This window comes from Lissotriton helveticus, chromosome 10 (genome assembly GCF_964261635.1).
Source record: "Lissotriton helveticus chromosome 10, aLisHel1.1, whole genome shotgun sequence".
In the NCBI taxonomy this organism is placed as follows: domain Eukaryota; kingdom Metazoa; phylum Chordata; class Amphibia; order Caudata; family Salamandridae; genus Lissotriton; species Lissotriton helveticus.
In genome coordinates, this window is record NC_136071.1 from 638212523 (window position 1) to 638227695 (window position 15173).

At 47.5% G+C, this 15173-nt stretch overlaps 1 protein-coding gene across 2 annotated transcripts in view; it reads left to right on the plus strand.

Moving 5' to 3' along the window:
- RRN3 (RNA polymerase I transcription factor RRN3) overlaps positions 1-15173 on the plus strand; it is a 423539-nt gene that overhangs the window by 83322 nt on the left and 325044 nt on the right. For both annotated transcript variants that reach the window (XM_078663171.1, XM_078663172.1), the window contains exon 7: positions 1923-1986. In XM_078663171.1, coding sequence (XP_078519297.1) covers positions 1923-1986 — 64 coding nt within the window. The remainder of the gene's footprint in view (positions 1-1922; positions 1987-15173) is intronic.

Below are 15173 nucleotides of genomic sequence, written 5' to 3' on the forward strand. Positions count from 1 at the left end.
TGTTAATCTACAGGAGTGCATTTGTAATTTGACTGTGTTACACCATACATAAGCAGCATCCAAACAGGAAAATGGCCAGTAAACATGGAGTCTCCAAGACCCAAAGAGATGCCTCAGACTCGTCCTGTGTGACTCCATCTTCATCCGGTGACAACATATGAATTTCTATGAGATTCAACACTCTACAAATTATATTAAATAATGTGGCATAAGCCGCCCTGTATACAGATGGTAAACAACTTGGTAAATAATCCTTCAGCAAGAAAAGAATACTTTCACTGTAACATTTGAGACTCTAGGGAATGTTTTGTCCTAAAATATTACTAAGATGTTGTAGGAAACTGGAATTTGTGTTGCAGTTGCCCCCACAGTTGTTTTACCTTCACTTGTGTTAACACCCCTAAATTGAGTATTTAGAGGGTCCCCTGACACCAAAACTCCGATTCGCCGAACTTAAAAAGGACCAAAAAAAGCTGAAGAAGCAAACTGTGTACCAGCTGTGGATTTATGGTGCCTACCTCTGCCTTCCTGGTCCTGTCCTGACAGTTGCGACAACCTGACTCGTCCTGTTGCTGTGCATCCTCTAAAAGCCTTGGAGGACTACCAGCACTTTGCCAACCAGCCAACATCTCCCTTGAAGTGGAGTAGTCACTTCCCCAAGCCACCCACACAATGTCCGGTTCACTGTTCTGCTGACCACCGGGTCCACTGACAGAGCAGCCACCCATGAGGAGGTCACTGTGCTCCAGAAGGTTAGATCAATCTCCTCGCCAAATTTGGAGATGCCAGGACCCCAAGGAGCTGCCCTGCACCAATACCTCGGGTACCGGACCCCTTGCAGCAATGAAGGCGTGTTTGTATTCCAATCCGTACTACGACAATGCCCAAACCAACCAACCGATGAGGGACGTCGGCACAGCAGAGGCCAGCAGTAAGAATGACCCAGTACTTACCCAAATGCCAAGTTCTTGGTGTTAAAAATTGTACAATAAATACACGTTATATTTTTTGAAACCGATCTAATTTCTTCTTGTGTGCACCTCATTTATTGATTTGGTGTGCACAACAAATGCTTAACAGTACCCTTTGATAAGCTTAAACTACTCGCCCAATCTACCACAAAAGAGAGCATTTGAGATTATTCATTTAAACCCTATATGTCAATAAGGGTGGTCTGAAATTTCTACATTTTGTACCTTATTTTGGCTCAAACGTAAAAAGCCAGCTTCCTACGGGTTTTCCTTTCCTTGGGAGATCATAATAGAAGAACCCTAAAAGGCCTTCTGCTTTTTGAAGGGAGGGTTCCTCAATTACTGGCATAGAGTCCTCTTTTGATTTAGTTTACTGGTAAGGGTTAATTCGCATTGATAACTGCAGGTAATGAAGTGGCACTCGTGGAAGTGTCCTGTGAGGCTGAGGCCTGCCAAGCCTGGAAATAAAATCGATAGGCACCCTCCTGCCTTAAAAGGATTTGACCGGTGGGAGGGGGTACACGAGGGCTGCACGAGCAGGCCCTAGACCACCTTTAGGTGTTGGCCCGCAGTCATTGCTAGATACCTTGTAAATCTTGGGCATGAGATCATAGGAAAAGCCTTTTTTCATGTCTACTCTATAACTGGCAATATATCTACTTGCAAGACTAGTTGTTGATACACCACTTATTTGGCTACCACCCAGAAAGTAAAAGATTTTAAAATGTACAATTCCTGTGCAACTCAATGTAATATCTAGAGCTCTTATGTACTCTGTGACAACCTGGGACATAGTTCAAGATGTTTGTTTTATTGATTTACTGCATAAAGCAGTATTCTGTGAAAACTACAAGTATGTATTTAGTTTTAGTTCAGTCAAATATTCTACTCAATATAAACATATCGAAATAAACTTTTATTTCATTTGAAGGTTATTTTTATCATTTATAGGTCTGCCTGCAAATTTCAGTGCGTGCCACAGAGCTCTTCAAATAATAGCCAGATATGTACCTTCGTAAGTATATGCAGACAACAGCTCACTGTTTTCCGTATTTCTCAGTTGATTTCAGAGCTTGTAAGAAATGTAAGCATTTTTTTAAGTTGTGTATTTCTTTAATAGCATGGGTGGATTTTTTCTAAAGGTTTGTGTATGCATAAATAAAAAAAATATTTTTTTAAATTTTATTTTCATTTTTTATGACCGTATCAATGGTAATATCAGTTGTGTTGATGTTTACTTACCATGTGATATAACTTCCACTTATCTTTAGCGTACTTTTTTTTTTTTTTTTGTTAAAAACTTTTATTGAGCAACAAAAACATGTGTACAGAGATGGGCCCACAACCGCACGGGCCGGCCGCTAGGATCGGAGCATAACATGAAATAAAACAGTATTCGCCACTCCGGCGGTCAGGCACAAACTGAACACAAAATGTCGCCCACAGTATGGAACAGGATAACACAATTTTCTTATTTTAAAACACACCAAAACGACAAACATAAACACCAAGGCGGAGGAGTAATACACAGAGAGTCAGCCCTGGAGGGGCGGGAAACCCACTAATCAAGAACATGAAGGCACAATCAGCGGGACAAGTTAAGGCGGGGGGGACAGCGGGGAGGTCAATCAAGCCAAAGGACAGTACGTGAAATTTCAGGAATATCAACCTAGGGTGATAAGAGAACCTCAGGGGCCTCCACCAGGGGAGGAGCACAAATGTCTCCGCGATAGGCGTTCCACTGACACCAGATCTTCGTCCATGCCCTAGGTCTGCCCCTAGCTGTGTAGACGGTTTTTTCGCGGAACATAGACCAATCCATGTTTTCTTCCCACACAGAGACAGTGGGGGGCCTGTGGGAGCCCCAAAGTTGCGCTATGTCTCGCTTCGCAACCATATACCCCAGGGTCGCCCATCTGGTTTGGGCCACCGAACAGTCGGTAGGTTCCCACACATTCAACAAGCATCTCCGGGCCTCAGGCTCCAGTGCAATCCCAGTCACGTCAGCCATCACCGCAAGCACCTCAGTCCAATAGGCAGCCACCCTCGGACACTCCCAAATAATGTGAAGGAATGTAGCACTCATCCCACACCCACGCTTGCATAGGCCATCCGGGGAAAAACCCATCGCAACCAAACGAGGACCAGTAACATACACCCGGTGGAGGATCTTGAGCTGAACCAGACGGAGACGGCCAGGAATGGCAACCTCTTTCGGAGAAGATAACGCGGATTGCCAATCCTCATCATCTAATTCCAGCCCGTCGCCAACCCACGCTTCTCTAAGTCTAACGAGCAGGTCAGCGCGATTGTGAATCAGCTTCTTATAAATCAAGGAGATGGTGCTATCAGGGAGATAGCCATCCAGGATACGATCCTCGAGGGGGGAGGACCCAGGGACGGCAACACCGGAGGCCAGAACCGAAGTGAGGGCATGACGGACCTGTAAATATCTAAAAAATTCCCTATCACTCAGATCATAATCATTTCGAAGGGCCTCGAAGGACTTCACCGCCCCATTCGCACACACGTCACCCACTCTACAGATTCCAATCATGTCCCAACGGTCAAACCCTTTCGTAGTCCAAAGACATCCCAGACGTTCAGATGCAAAAAGCGGAGTAGCTAGCGTCACTCGGTCATCCCACCCCAAGCTCACATTCGCAGCGCGCCACACACTAACAGCAATCCTAGTTGGTCCCGTAAGGCGGAGCCCAGCCGACCTAGAGTAAAGCGCTCTATTAAAGTTACCACCTGGCAGTTGGAGTCTGTCCATTGCAAAGGCCGGAACCGGACCCGGGGAGTACATCGAGTGGTTAATGGCAGACAGCTGCGTAGCCCAATAATATCTCCTGATGTCAGGAAGTGCTATGCCCCCGTCATACCAAGGGATGGTGAGCTTCGCAAGTGCGATACGAGGGCGCCCGTCCCAAATCAATTGCCTTTGTAGACTCTCGACCTCTCGGAAGTAAGTAGCGGGGATATCATCATAGGAATTCTGGAGTGCGTAAAGGAATCGCGGTAAGGACATCATCTTGAAAAGGGCAGCCCTGCCCAGCGGCGACAAGGGTAATTTACGCCAGCGAGCCACGTCCAGCCGCAATCTATGAAGCGGGGGAAGGAGATTACGTTCAAACCGGAGCGACGAATCCAATGTAATAAAAAAAAACAAATATTTGAAACCGGACTGAACAACCTGGATGGGAAATCTATTCGGCAATGGGGGCAGGTCACCCGAAATAACATAGACACAGGATTTAGCCCAGTTTATAGTCAAACCAGAATTCTTACCAAACGAGGCGAGAACGTCAAATAAGACATTCAAAGATTTACACGGGGAAGTAAGATAAAGAAGAATGTCGTCCGCGTAAAGCGAAACACGGTCCTCAAAATCTGGGGACCAACGTATACCCTTGAGGGAAGGCTCCCAGCGAATCCACGCAGCTAGCGGCTCCAATGCGAGAGCAAAAAGTAGTGGAGACAAGGGGCATCCCTGTCTGGTCCCCCTACCAAGGGGAAAGGGAGCCGACACCCGACCATTAACCACGATCTGTGCAAGGGGGTCGGTATACAGTAGCTTCACCCATCCGATGAACCCCGGGCCAAAACCAAACTTCTCAAGAGCCGCCCAAAGGTAGGGCCACTCTATCGTGTCGAAGGCCATCGAGGCGTCCAACGAGGCCAAAATGGCCGGCTCCGTCAGAAGCCCCGCCCTCGCGATGGCTCCATGAAGGCGACGTAGATTAAGGGCTGTGTTACGGTGCGGGATAAATCCGGATTGGTCCGGATGAATCAGGTCACTAACAACCGTGAGGAGGCGAGTAGCCAGAAGTTTGGCAAGAACCTTAGGCTCGACATTTAACAGGGAGATGGGTCTATAAGACGAACAAAGATCCCGGGGCTTACCCTCTTTAGGAATTACCACTATCGTAGCAGGCGCTGGTCATAAGGGAGAACACCCCGCTCCCGGGACTCCGAAAACATTGTCCGAAGATAGGGCGCTATCTTATCAGGACGCAGTTTGTATAACTCGATTGGCAAACCGTTCGGGCCCAAAGCCTTGCCCGAACGGAGAGAGCGAATTGCAGTAGCTATTTCGTCCGTAGAGAACGGGGCCTCCATAAAGGACCGCTCCAAATCGGAGAGGCAGGGCAAAGCAATGTCGCGCAGCAAGAGGCGAGAGTCATCTTCATCCCTTTCCGACACTGGGGAGTAAACCGCACGGAAATAGTCCGCAAAACATTCCACAATTTCAACTGGGTCCGTCACTCTCACACCATTCAAAGTCTGAATCACAGGCACCACTCGATTCGCCCTCTCCTTCTTGTCCAACCAGGCAAGCAATTTCCCCGCTTTGTCTCCAACATCATACAGACGACCCTGTTGTTCTCTAAACATCATTTTGGCCGCATCCGTGACCAGAGACTTATAGGCCAATTGCTTCAGACCCAGGGCATGGAGTTTGTCACGAGTAACACTCAATTCCAGGTCAGCCTCCATCTCAAGTATTTCCCTCTCAAGCTCCACCACCTCCCGATTCCTTGCCTTTTTGGTTTCAGCAATGAGAGACAGGGCCTGCCCACGAATCACAGTCTTAAAAGCCTCCCATAGGGACACCGCAGAAGAGACAGACCCCTCGTTCTCCAGAAAGTAGTTGTCCAAGGACGCAAGCAATGGACCACGGGTCTCAGGGGAGGTCAGGTACCAAGGGTTGATAGGAGCCACCCGGCCCGCCGCCTCCACCCCCACATCAAACCAGAGCCAGAGCGGAGAATGGTCTGAGATGCCCCGGGGGAGGTGCCTAATCTCGCGGACAGCCGATGACTGTTCAGCTGGCATGAGGAAGTAATCTAGTCTAGACAAGCTCCCATGGGCCCCGGAGTGGAAAGTATATTGAAGTTGAGTGGGGTGCATAAGTCTCCAGCAGTCAACCAAACCAAAAGTATCCAAAAAGCCACCCAGCCATAATTGGGTCCAAGGAGTATCCCTAGGAGGGTAACGATCACTGAGACCAGAGAGAACAGAGTTAAAGTCACCAGCCATGAAGAGAGCACCATCAGGGAGGCCCAACAGAACTCGGCCCAAATCAAAGAAGGTAGAGGTCTGCAAGCCGGGGGGCACATAGACGGTAAACAGGGAAAGGGGTTTGCCCTCATATCGACCCACGAGGACGGCATAGCGCCCCCGATCATCGAGGATGACATCATCTATCGCAAGGGGAAGGGAAGCCCGGACTAGGATGCCCACCCCCCTGGAACCCGTTGTAAACCCTGAGTGCGCAACAAGACGATAGCCCCACCTATTCATTGCGCGACAAGTATTGCCCACCAGGTGCGTCTCCTGCAGGAAGACAATATCGGGAGACAAACGTCGCAGGCATCGCAACACCACCCCCCGCTTTATACGATCCCCTAGACCATTGACATTCCATGAAATAAACCTCAACCCGCTACCCCCCATCCCACGAAGTAATGCAGGAACCCCCCCCCCAATGAGCATGACACTGAAAATACAATCATCAAAATAGAATCGCCTTGAAAAAACAAAACACAAACTACAAACCCCCACACAACCCACCCCCCAACACCCAAGGAAACACCCCCCCACCCTGCACCCCTGCAGTAGACAAAGAAGCCACCCCAACATGCAGTGTGCCTGTTGCCCAAAAAACCCCGTTCTACAAAAAGACCCCGGAGGAGGAAAAGGCTCTGTCCCACCCGCCACCCCGACAGAAGAAGGGGAGAGGAGAACACATAGAAAAAGATGCGCTCAAGTACAGAACCCAGGAAGAGATAACATGATACGGAACCAGGGGCCCAGAAAGCAAGTTCAGCTCTCCACGCCACCCTCAGCACCACCCGGGTGCTCGGTGGGATCAGTCAAAGTAGGCCGGTCCTGCAGAGAGTCCAGCCAGTCATTTACCGAATCAGGTCGGTCAAAGAAAAGGGTCCGTTCATTGTACTCCACTCGTAGCCTGGTAGGAAAAAGCACGGCGTATCTCAGACCCAGGTCCCGAAGACGCTTCTTAACTCCACGGAAACCCATTCGCTGTCTCTGCACAAGCTGTGAGAAGTCCGGGTAAAAGTTCACCGTGGCACTTTCAAAGGCCACCGGGCCCTTAACTCTCGAGGCCTGCAGGATAGCGTCTCGGTCCCTATAATGAAAAAGTTTAGCGACAATGGGCCTCGGCGGGGCGCCCGGCTTACCCTGGCCACCCGGAACACGATGGGCACGTTCCACCGCAAAGAATTTGCTCAATCCGGATGGAGAAAGGTAGTTTTGTATCAAGTCCTCAACCAGGAGATCAACAGAATGCGGATCAGGATTTTCCGGAACACCGATCACACGCACGTTACAACGCCGTGCCCTGTTTTCAAAATCCTCCAGGCGCTGAGTCATGAAATCGTTTACCTTTCTGAGGTTGCCGATCTCCGTCTGCATCTCCGAGACGTCGGCCGTGAGGCTAGATGACTTGAGGTCCAATGACTTCACCTTCTCATTGGTTTTAGATAAGTCTGCCCGAATAAGGTTCACATCGATAGCCACAGTATCGATTTTGCGGGCCAGAGCTTCATACTGTTGGCCAATGGTTTCTCTCATGCCAGAGATGGCGCCCATGATGTCTTGCAGGGACGGCTCCGCCGAAGCCTCCAAAGGGGGCCCCACTGCACTCGGGCCAGGAAAGGAGGCACTGGGGGACACCTTCGATTGCGTATACCGGTCCATGCTGTTAGACTGGACCGGGCCTCCGCGAAGGGGCGTCTTGGTCTTTCGCCTCTCCTGGTCCCCTCTGCCAGTCATAGCGGAGACCGCGTCCCCAAGGGACCCACACGACCTGGTGAAAATGGCCGCAGGGAGACAGGGCGCCGGAGCCAAAAAAGTCAGCAGCGAGGGCAAGTCGAGGTGTGAACCGTCCCAGAAGGATACGAAGCAGGCAACAGGTGCCACTGGAGCCGCACGCCGCTGTACTCAGCACCGGCCAGACACCTCCGCTGGAAGACGTAGTCTGAGTCAGAATCGAAACCGAAAGTTAAGAGGGGGACCCATGGGTCGAGTCCCCCTGCCCGCTGTTGTTCACCTCAGACACGGCAACAGAGCCTCACCAAGACCCGGGCGCGCCACCAAGATGGGCCCCGAAAGTGTGAGTCGACGTAGCTTCGGTGCCCCTGGTCCAATTCGAAATCCAAAAACTCTATTAGGATCAGCCCAGGTTCCTCTTCATTCACCCTTGCAAGGAATCAGGATATGTTCAGGATATCATGCCGGGAGTGGCGGGGGTCCGGAGAGCGCTGTGCTCACGCGGCCATCACGGATGCCCGCCAAGCTCCTCCCCTTTAGCGTACTTTTAAATGTGACTGTAGCTAAAACATGGACTTCCAATATGAAGGAGGAACAGGAAATGAAATGAATGAGTGATGTAGTCTTTAATATGGTTAAAAAGAAAATGTGTTAAATTTGCCTTCAGTAAAAAACGTTTGTTTAAAATACAGACTAAACGTGAACGCAGGTATATTGACATTAAACTTTAAGGGCCAGATGTATGAAGCCTTTTTGCGTTTGCGACTGCACAAATTGCTTTTCAGATGCAGCACTCCCAATTTTGCGATTCGATAACCTTTTAACGAATTGCAAAATGGGTTTGCGATTCGGTATTAGGAATGGGCGTGTTTAGGGCGTCCCTTACTAATACTGAATCACATCGGTAGGAATGTTTTGTGACCCCAATTGCGGTCGCAAAACATTCACATTTTACCACCTACGTCAAGTAGGTGGTAACCCATTCGTAAATGGGAAGGGGTCCCCAAGGCACCCCTTCCTCTTTGTGAATGTTTGTAAAACCATTTTTAAGAGCAGGCAGTGGTCTCACGGAGCACTAAGGAGAACAGGCTGCTTTACAACAAAAAAAAAGGTTTATTTAAATCAATCACGGACATTGTGGTCTGCTGATCTCTGCATACCACCTTCCCTGTAATTTTTGCAATTCCTAGGGCGTTGCAAATTGCGACCTACATCATTAATATTCATGAAGTAGGTAATTTGCGACCCCATAGGAATCGCAAAAGGTGTACATACATTTGCAATTAGGCAATCGAAAAATACTATCTTAATACATCTTGCCCTAAATTATCGAATTCTGAGCGTGCACTAGTATCAACAATTCTTGGCGAATCGAGCAATAATCAAATGTGCAGGATTTAGATTGCAACTCACCACCTTTCCTAAGCCTCCTCTTCAAAGGTTTGTTTGAAGGGTGCTGTAGATAAATGCTTGCAAGGCTCCAGATTGGAAAACAATGGGTGACTTTTTCAGACTTTATAATGGCTTCTATTGTCTCACTGATTACATCACCACTACACTGATAATATCATAGGCTGTTATGGGAGCCCATGCAGATTTATGGATAACCTTCCAAGGACTAACTGCATGATTTTGAAAGAGGTCCTGATAGGAGGCTTTCTGGTGTCAAAACAAGTTATTGCAGTGGCAGATTCTTCTGACCTTGCAACCCATAGTTAGAACTGTGGTCTAGCTCTGCCTTGTGGCTTAAACCAGACGCCCAACAAATCAATTGATCCTCCCTTCTCCGGGACATCTCTCTTTGCCAGCGACAGAATTTATTAAATGCAACCCATGAAGACAAAGCAGTAATGTTGTTCTGTAGTAGGGCATCTCTGTCGAACAAAGAGTGAGCGTCATTGAGGACAAGTCACAACTAGCAAGCAAGACAATGGGACACATTGCCAAAGCAATGACAGACCTACAAAAAAAGCAGCTGACTTCGAGGACCGACAAAGGAAGGGAAACATAAGGATCCTTGGTATACCAGAAGGGGAATAAGACAAGCGGGATCCTGTGTGGCAATGCTCCAGGACCTCATCCCGAAACTAACCAACCTAAAGTTTGAAAACCCCTTCAAGCTAGACAAGGCGTATAGAATTCCCGCGCACAAACAAGGCAACAGACAGTCACCAAGGCCAATAATATGCAAGCCCCTGCGATCACACCATATAGAAGCCATTTTCGGTGTAGCGAGGAAAAACACAAACCTGATATGGCGAGGTAATAAGATCATACTAACGCACGACTACTCAAAAACAACAGTAGACACCAGAAAAGGCTCCCTGGCGCAAAGAGAAAATCTAAGGAAAAAAAGCTTCACCTATTCCTTCGTCGGACCAGCAAGATTCAGAATAACAAACAATGGCTCAACACTAATCTTCAATGACCCAACAGAACTGGCACGATACCTGACGGGAGCCGAATTGCAAGAAATGGAACTAGCGACTACATCATCGAAAAGAAGAGCATCGCAGGACAATGAAACAGAATAGAAAGGACACCCAACATCGAACTCACTAGTAAACATACCTACCTCATACAAGGCTCATACAAAGCTCTCAACAAAGAAGAGAATTACAAAATGAACACCCTGCACACCAATCGACCTAACTACCGCACTTAAGGACGTTGAAGGTGTAACAAACACAAACTAACAAACATATCTACCTCACTCAAAGAAACGGAACTATGAGACTGAGCACTGAGAACACCAACAAACTTATCTACCTCATCCACAACCAACGTGCGTCCCTCCAACAGTAACAACCGCTACACCGAACAACATGCGATTGTAGAACAGGCTCCTGAACAGTACCCAAAGCGAAAATAAGCGGAAACAAAGACAAACATATCCTTTAAGACAATCTAAGCGATAAGATCAATGGGAAGGGGAATGCCTGTAATGCCATTCATTAACTAAAAAGACTGGAGGGAGGGGGGGCGCGAGAGACTTTTTTCCACAAGATCTATAACCAAACTAAACAAAGTCCCAGGGAGGCGGGGGCAGAGGACATTGCTGTTGCATGCTTCCAGCACGACAAAGAAGTAGGAAGGGGGAGGGGAGGGAGGAAAGGACAAGGGAAGGGAGGAGAGGGTTTGTTATGTTTTGTTTATTCGTTTGTATCGTCAATTCGAAATGTCCCGTCCGTCATGTAAGTCACACCCACACCCTAAGTGCAAACTCAGACAGAAATCAGGACCAAGTAAAGCAGACAATGTCCACTGGCCACCCAACAAGAGCAAGCACAGCGCATACTTTCCACGGACTCAGAAATTGAAGATACAGAGACCAACACAACATCGGAATGAATAGTAACACGACACTACAGTCCGACCTCAAGGTCATATCACTGAACGTAAAAGGGCTGAATCATCCTGTCAAAAGAAAGAAGATCTTGGACTACTTAGCAAAGACAAAAGGAGACATCATCCTCCTACAAGAAACCAAACTATCAGCAGAAGATGCGGACAAAATCAAAGCGCGCTGGATAAGCCACACAGCCTGCTCACCAGCAGTAGGGAAAAAGAGGGGAGTAATCACCCGAGTGAGCTCCAAATCCAAGATAACAATCGAAAGAGTAGAACACAACGACGAAAGTAGACTACTGCACGCAAGACTGAAAAGAGGAGAAGATACAATATCGGTAACCAATATTTATGCACCAAACACAGATGACACAGTATTCTGGGAGGGGGTAACCAGGAAGCTAGAAAAGCACCACACAAACAGCCTAAACATCGTCGCAGGCGACTTCATAGTCCTAGACCACACACTAGATAGACAGTCACACTCCAAGACTAGACCAGCGACCACCCACAACACCCTGAAAAACATCTGCAATAGATTTCAGTTACAAGACCCATGGAGACTACAGCACCCAGACACCAGAGACTATACCTTTTACTCCACCCCGCACAACACCTACAGTAGAATTGACTACATCCTCAACTCTAAATCACACACACACCTGACGGAACACACAGACATAGCAACTAGAACGGTCTCAGACCACTCCTGCATTAGCCGTCATCTGTCAGGGAGACATAATGACCAGACTACCCGCAAATGGCGGTTCAAAAACATAACGCTAGCAAAGAAAGAGGACAAAGATACAATTGAGGGCGCAACCAAAAACTACATAACGGAAAACGACACAGCAGACACGAATCCGAAATGCCTGTGGGAGGCACTGAAAGCAACCATAAGAGAGAACCTGATCGAAATTAAGGCCAGAAGAGACAAAGAAGCAATGTCACAGCTGAACAAATTAGAAAGAGACAACAAAGTACTAGAAGCAAAACACATAGACACCACAAACTCAGACCTCCACCTAACGCTCACAAGCAAGAAATATGAGTACAATAGAATCCTCAGCGAAAGAGCAGGTATGTGGATCAAGAAGTACAAACAAATCAACCTGTGCGAGGCCAACAAGACAGGGAAAATACTGGCGGCATACCTCAAACGCAAGCAAAAACAGCACTCCATAGCAAGTATCACAGACAAGCAGAACAAAACACACACAAGCCACTCAGAAATACTACAAACCTTCAGAGAGTTCTACGAGGAACTCTACACAAAGGACAACAACATAGATGAAACTGGCACTACAGACTACCTAAAAAGACTCCACCTACCCAAGCTACCTGATGAAGAAGCGAGAAAACTAGGCCAAGACTTCAAGGAATCCGAAATAGCAAATGCCATCACCGCATTAAAAGACAACAAAGCACCGGGACCAGATGGCTATAGAGCACCCTTCTACAGAAAGTTCAAAGAACTTCTAGGCCCAGTCCTGACTAAAGCATTCAATCACTGTGCAGAAGAAGGCACAGAAACAATGTCATAAGCCGATATTATAGTCATCCCGAAAGAAGGCAGGGATCCACAATGGCCCAAAAACTACCGCCCAATATCGCTAATCAACCTCGATTGCAAACTATATGCAAGAGTACTAGCCACCAGACTTAACAAAATACTACCCCAGCTAATCAGAAACTCACGAGTGGGGTACATGAAAACCCGCATGACAACACCAGACTCCTATGTCAGGTGATTGAACAGTGCTCTAGATCAGGCAACCGTTGCCATCATGCTAGACGTCGAAAAAGCGTTTGACAGGGTCTGCTGGCACTTCCTCGAAAAGTGCATGCAAGAGTACAACGTAGGGAGCGAGTATAAGAAGAAAGTGATGGCGCTATATAAAAAACCAACCGCAAAAATTGCCATTAACGGGGGTTCATCCGCCCCGTTCGAACTCAAGAGAGGCACGAGACAGGGGTGCCCACTATCCCCGCTACTCTTCTTACTAGCCCTAGAACCTCTGATCACGGTCACCCTGGCAAACGGAAACAGCACAGGAATAACAATAAAGAACACAACAGCCAAGATTTCAGCCTATGCAGACGACCTTCTAATTCTGACCAACGACCCATCCGAATCCTTACCAGCACTCATGAACACAATAGAAACATACGCCAATCACACAGGCTATAAACTCAACAAGGACAAATCGGACTGCATGCCACTCAATGTGCACACAACCAGAGAGGCAATAGGGAAGATTAGACTAGCTTGGCAGCCAAAGGCCATCAAATACCTGGGCATCCAATTCAAAAGAAGCCTAAGGGGCACTCTGGAACTGAACGAGTCACTCACGCTGAAAAAGGCAAAAGACCTACTAGACTCATGGTCACCCAAGTACATCACATGGTGGGGCCGCATAGACACCATCAAAATGATGATAACACCCATAGTCAATTACCTAGCGGACATGCTCCCCCTGCCCATGACAGAAGACTTCCACAAAAGACTAGACCTAATGATCAACAAATTCATATGGCAGGGTAAAAAAGCGAAGATAGGCCTCCGCAAGCTGAGACTGGGGGAAAAAACTAGGCGTACTCAACCTAGCGAACCAAAATTTTTTCCAACTAGCATTCATAGCCAGACAAGGAATAAATTGGTTAATACCAGGACAAAAGTACACGCCAACGTGATTAGCCATAGAGAAAGCCATGCTAAACAACACCACCCCACTAACACTACTCACAGCAAACAAAAAATCACTCAACAACAACCGGATCCTAAAGTTCACGAAACAAGCACTACTGAAGTTAGACCGCAACCTAGAGGTCAGCAGCAAAAGCTCACAGTGGGAGACACTATGGGAGAACAACAAAATCAAGTACAGAGGTAAAACCGTAGACATGTGCACATGGAAAACGAGAGGGATTCATTTCTCAACACAACTAGAACAAGAAGGAACACCACACACCTTCAACAACCTGCAAAGAGAACACAACCTACCAGACATGGAACTCTACAACTTCCTAGCCATAAAAACAGCCCTAACGACATCAAAGCTACACAGACAAACCCCCTCGATCTTCCAGCTCATGGAGAACATAAACAAGATGAGCCACCAAGTCTCACTGCTGTACAAACTACTCTGACCAGCCATGTCTAAGCTCAACGATAAGAAAGTGGCCTACTGGGAAAGCCAAACTGAGACGAAACTATCCGAACAGGAAATACAAACTCTTTGGGCTTCCCCATCCAAGAACATGATATCTCCAGTACTCGCACAAACCAAATTCTGGATACTACACCAAGCCTACTGGACGCCAGCACGCCTGGCATCTGTAGGTTTAAAAGACAATGACACTTGCTGGAACTGCGTATCAGGGAAAGGAGACCTAGAACACCTCATCTTCAGCTGATCCAAAGTCAAAAAATTTAGGAAACAGGTGCTAGATTTCACTAACAAAACGCTAGGCTGCACCCTTAAAGATTCATTCGCAACCATAGTGACAGCACATATTTCACAGGAAATTACGAGCCCAGAAGATAAGGACCTCCTTGACTTTTTCATCACGTCGGCAACAAAAACAATTTTGACAAACTGGAAGGACACCTCCAAGGCCTCCTTCAAAAGCTGGCTCAACTGGGTGATCTTCTAAGAGGGGCAGACACTACCACCCTCAGAAACACGCCAGGTAGACGCCACTGCAGAGCGATGTGGTCCAAACTGGACAACCACATGGACACCTTCAAACCACCATAGGCAAAGCGCGTCTCCACATCCATCATGGAAAAAGAGAATAACATATCAGGAGGGCTCCATACCTAACCAAGACACAGTCGCTGTATAATAACCAGGGCCAAAGCTCTACTCATCCGCCCAATAGACCTGTTGTTTCTGTCCAAACCAACCGCTACCACCAGACACTTTCTGTTCTATGTTATATGTTATATGTTTGTTTCGTGTTTTTAAGCCAACAACGAGAATTTAACCAAGAATGTGCAATTATATGTCTGTCAGTAGCTGTATTGTGTATCCTGTAAATACAAAATATATA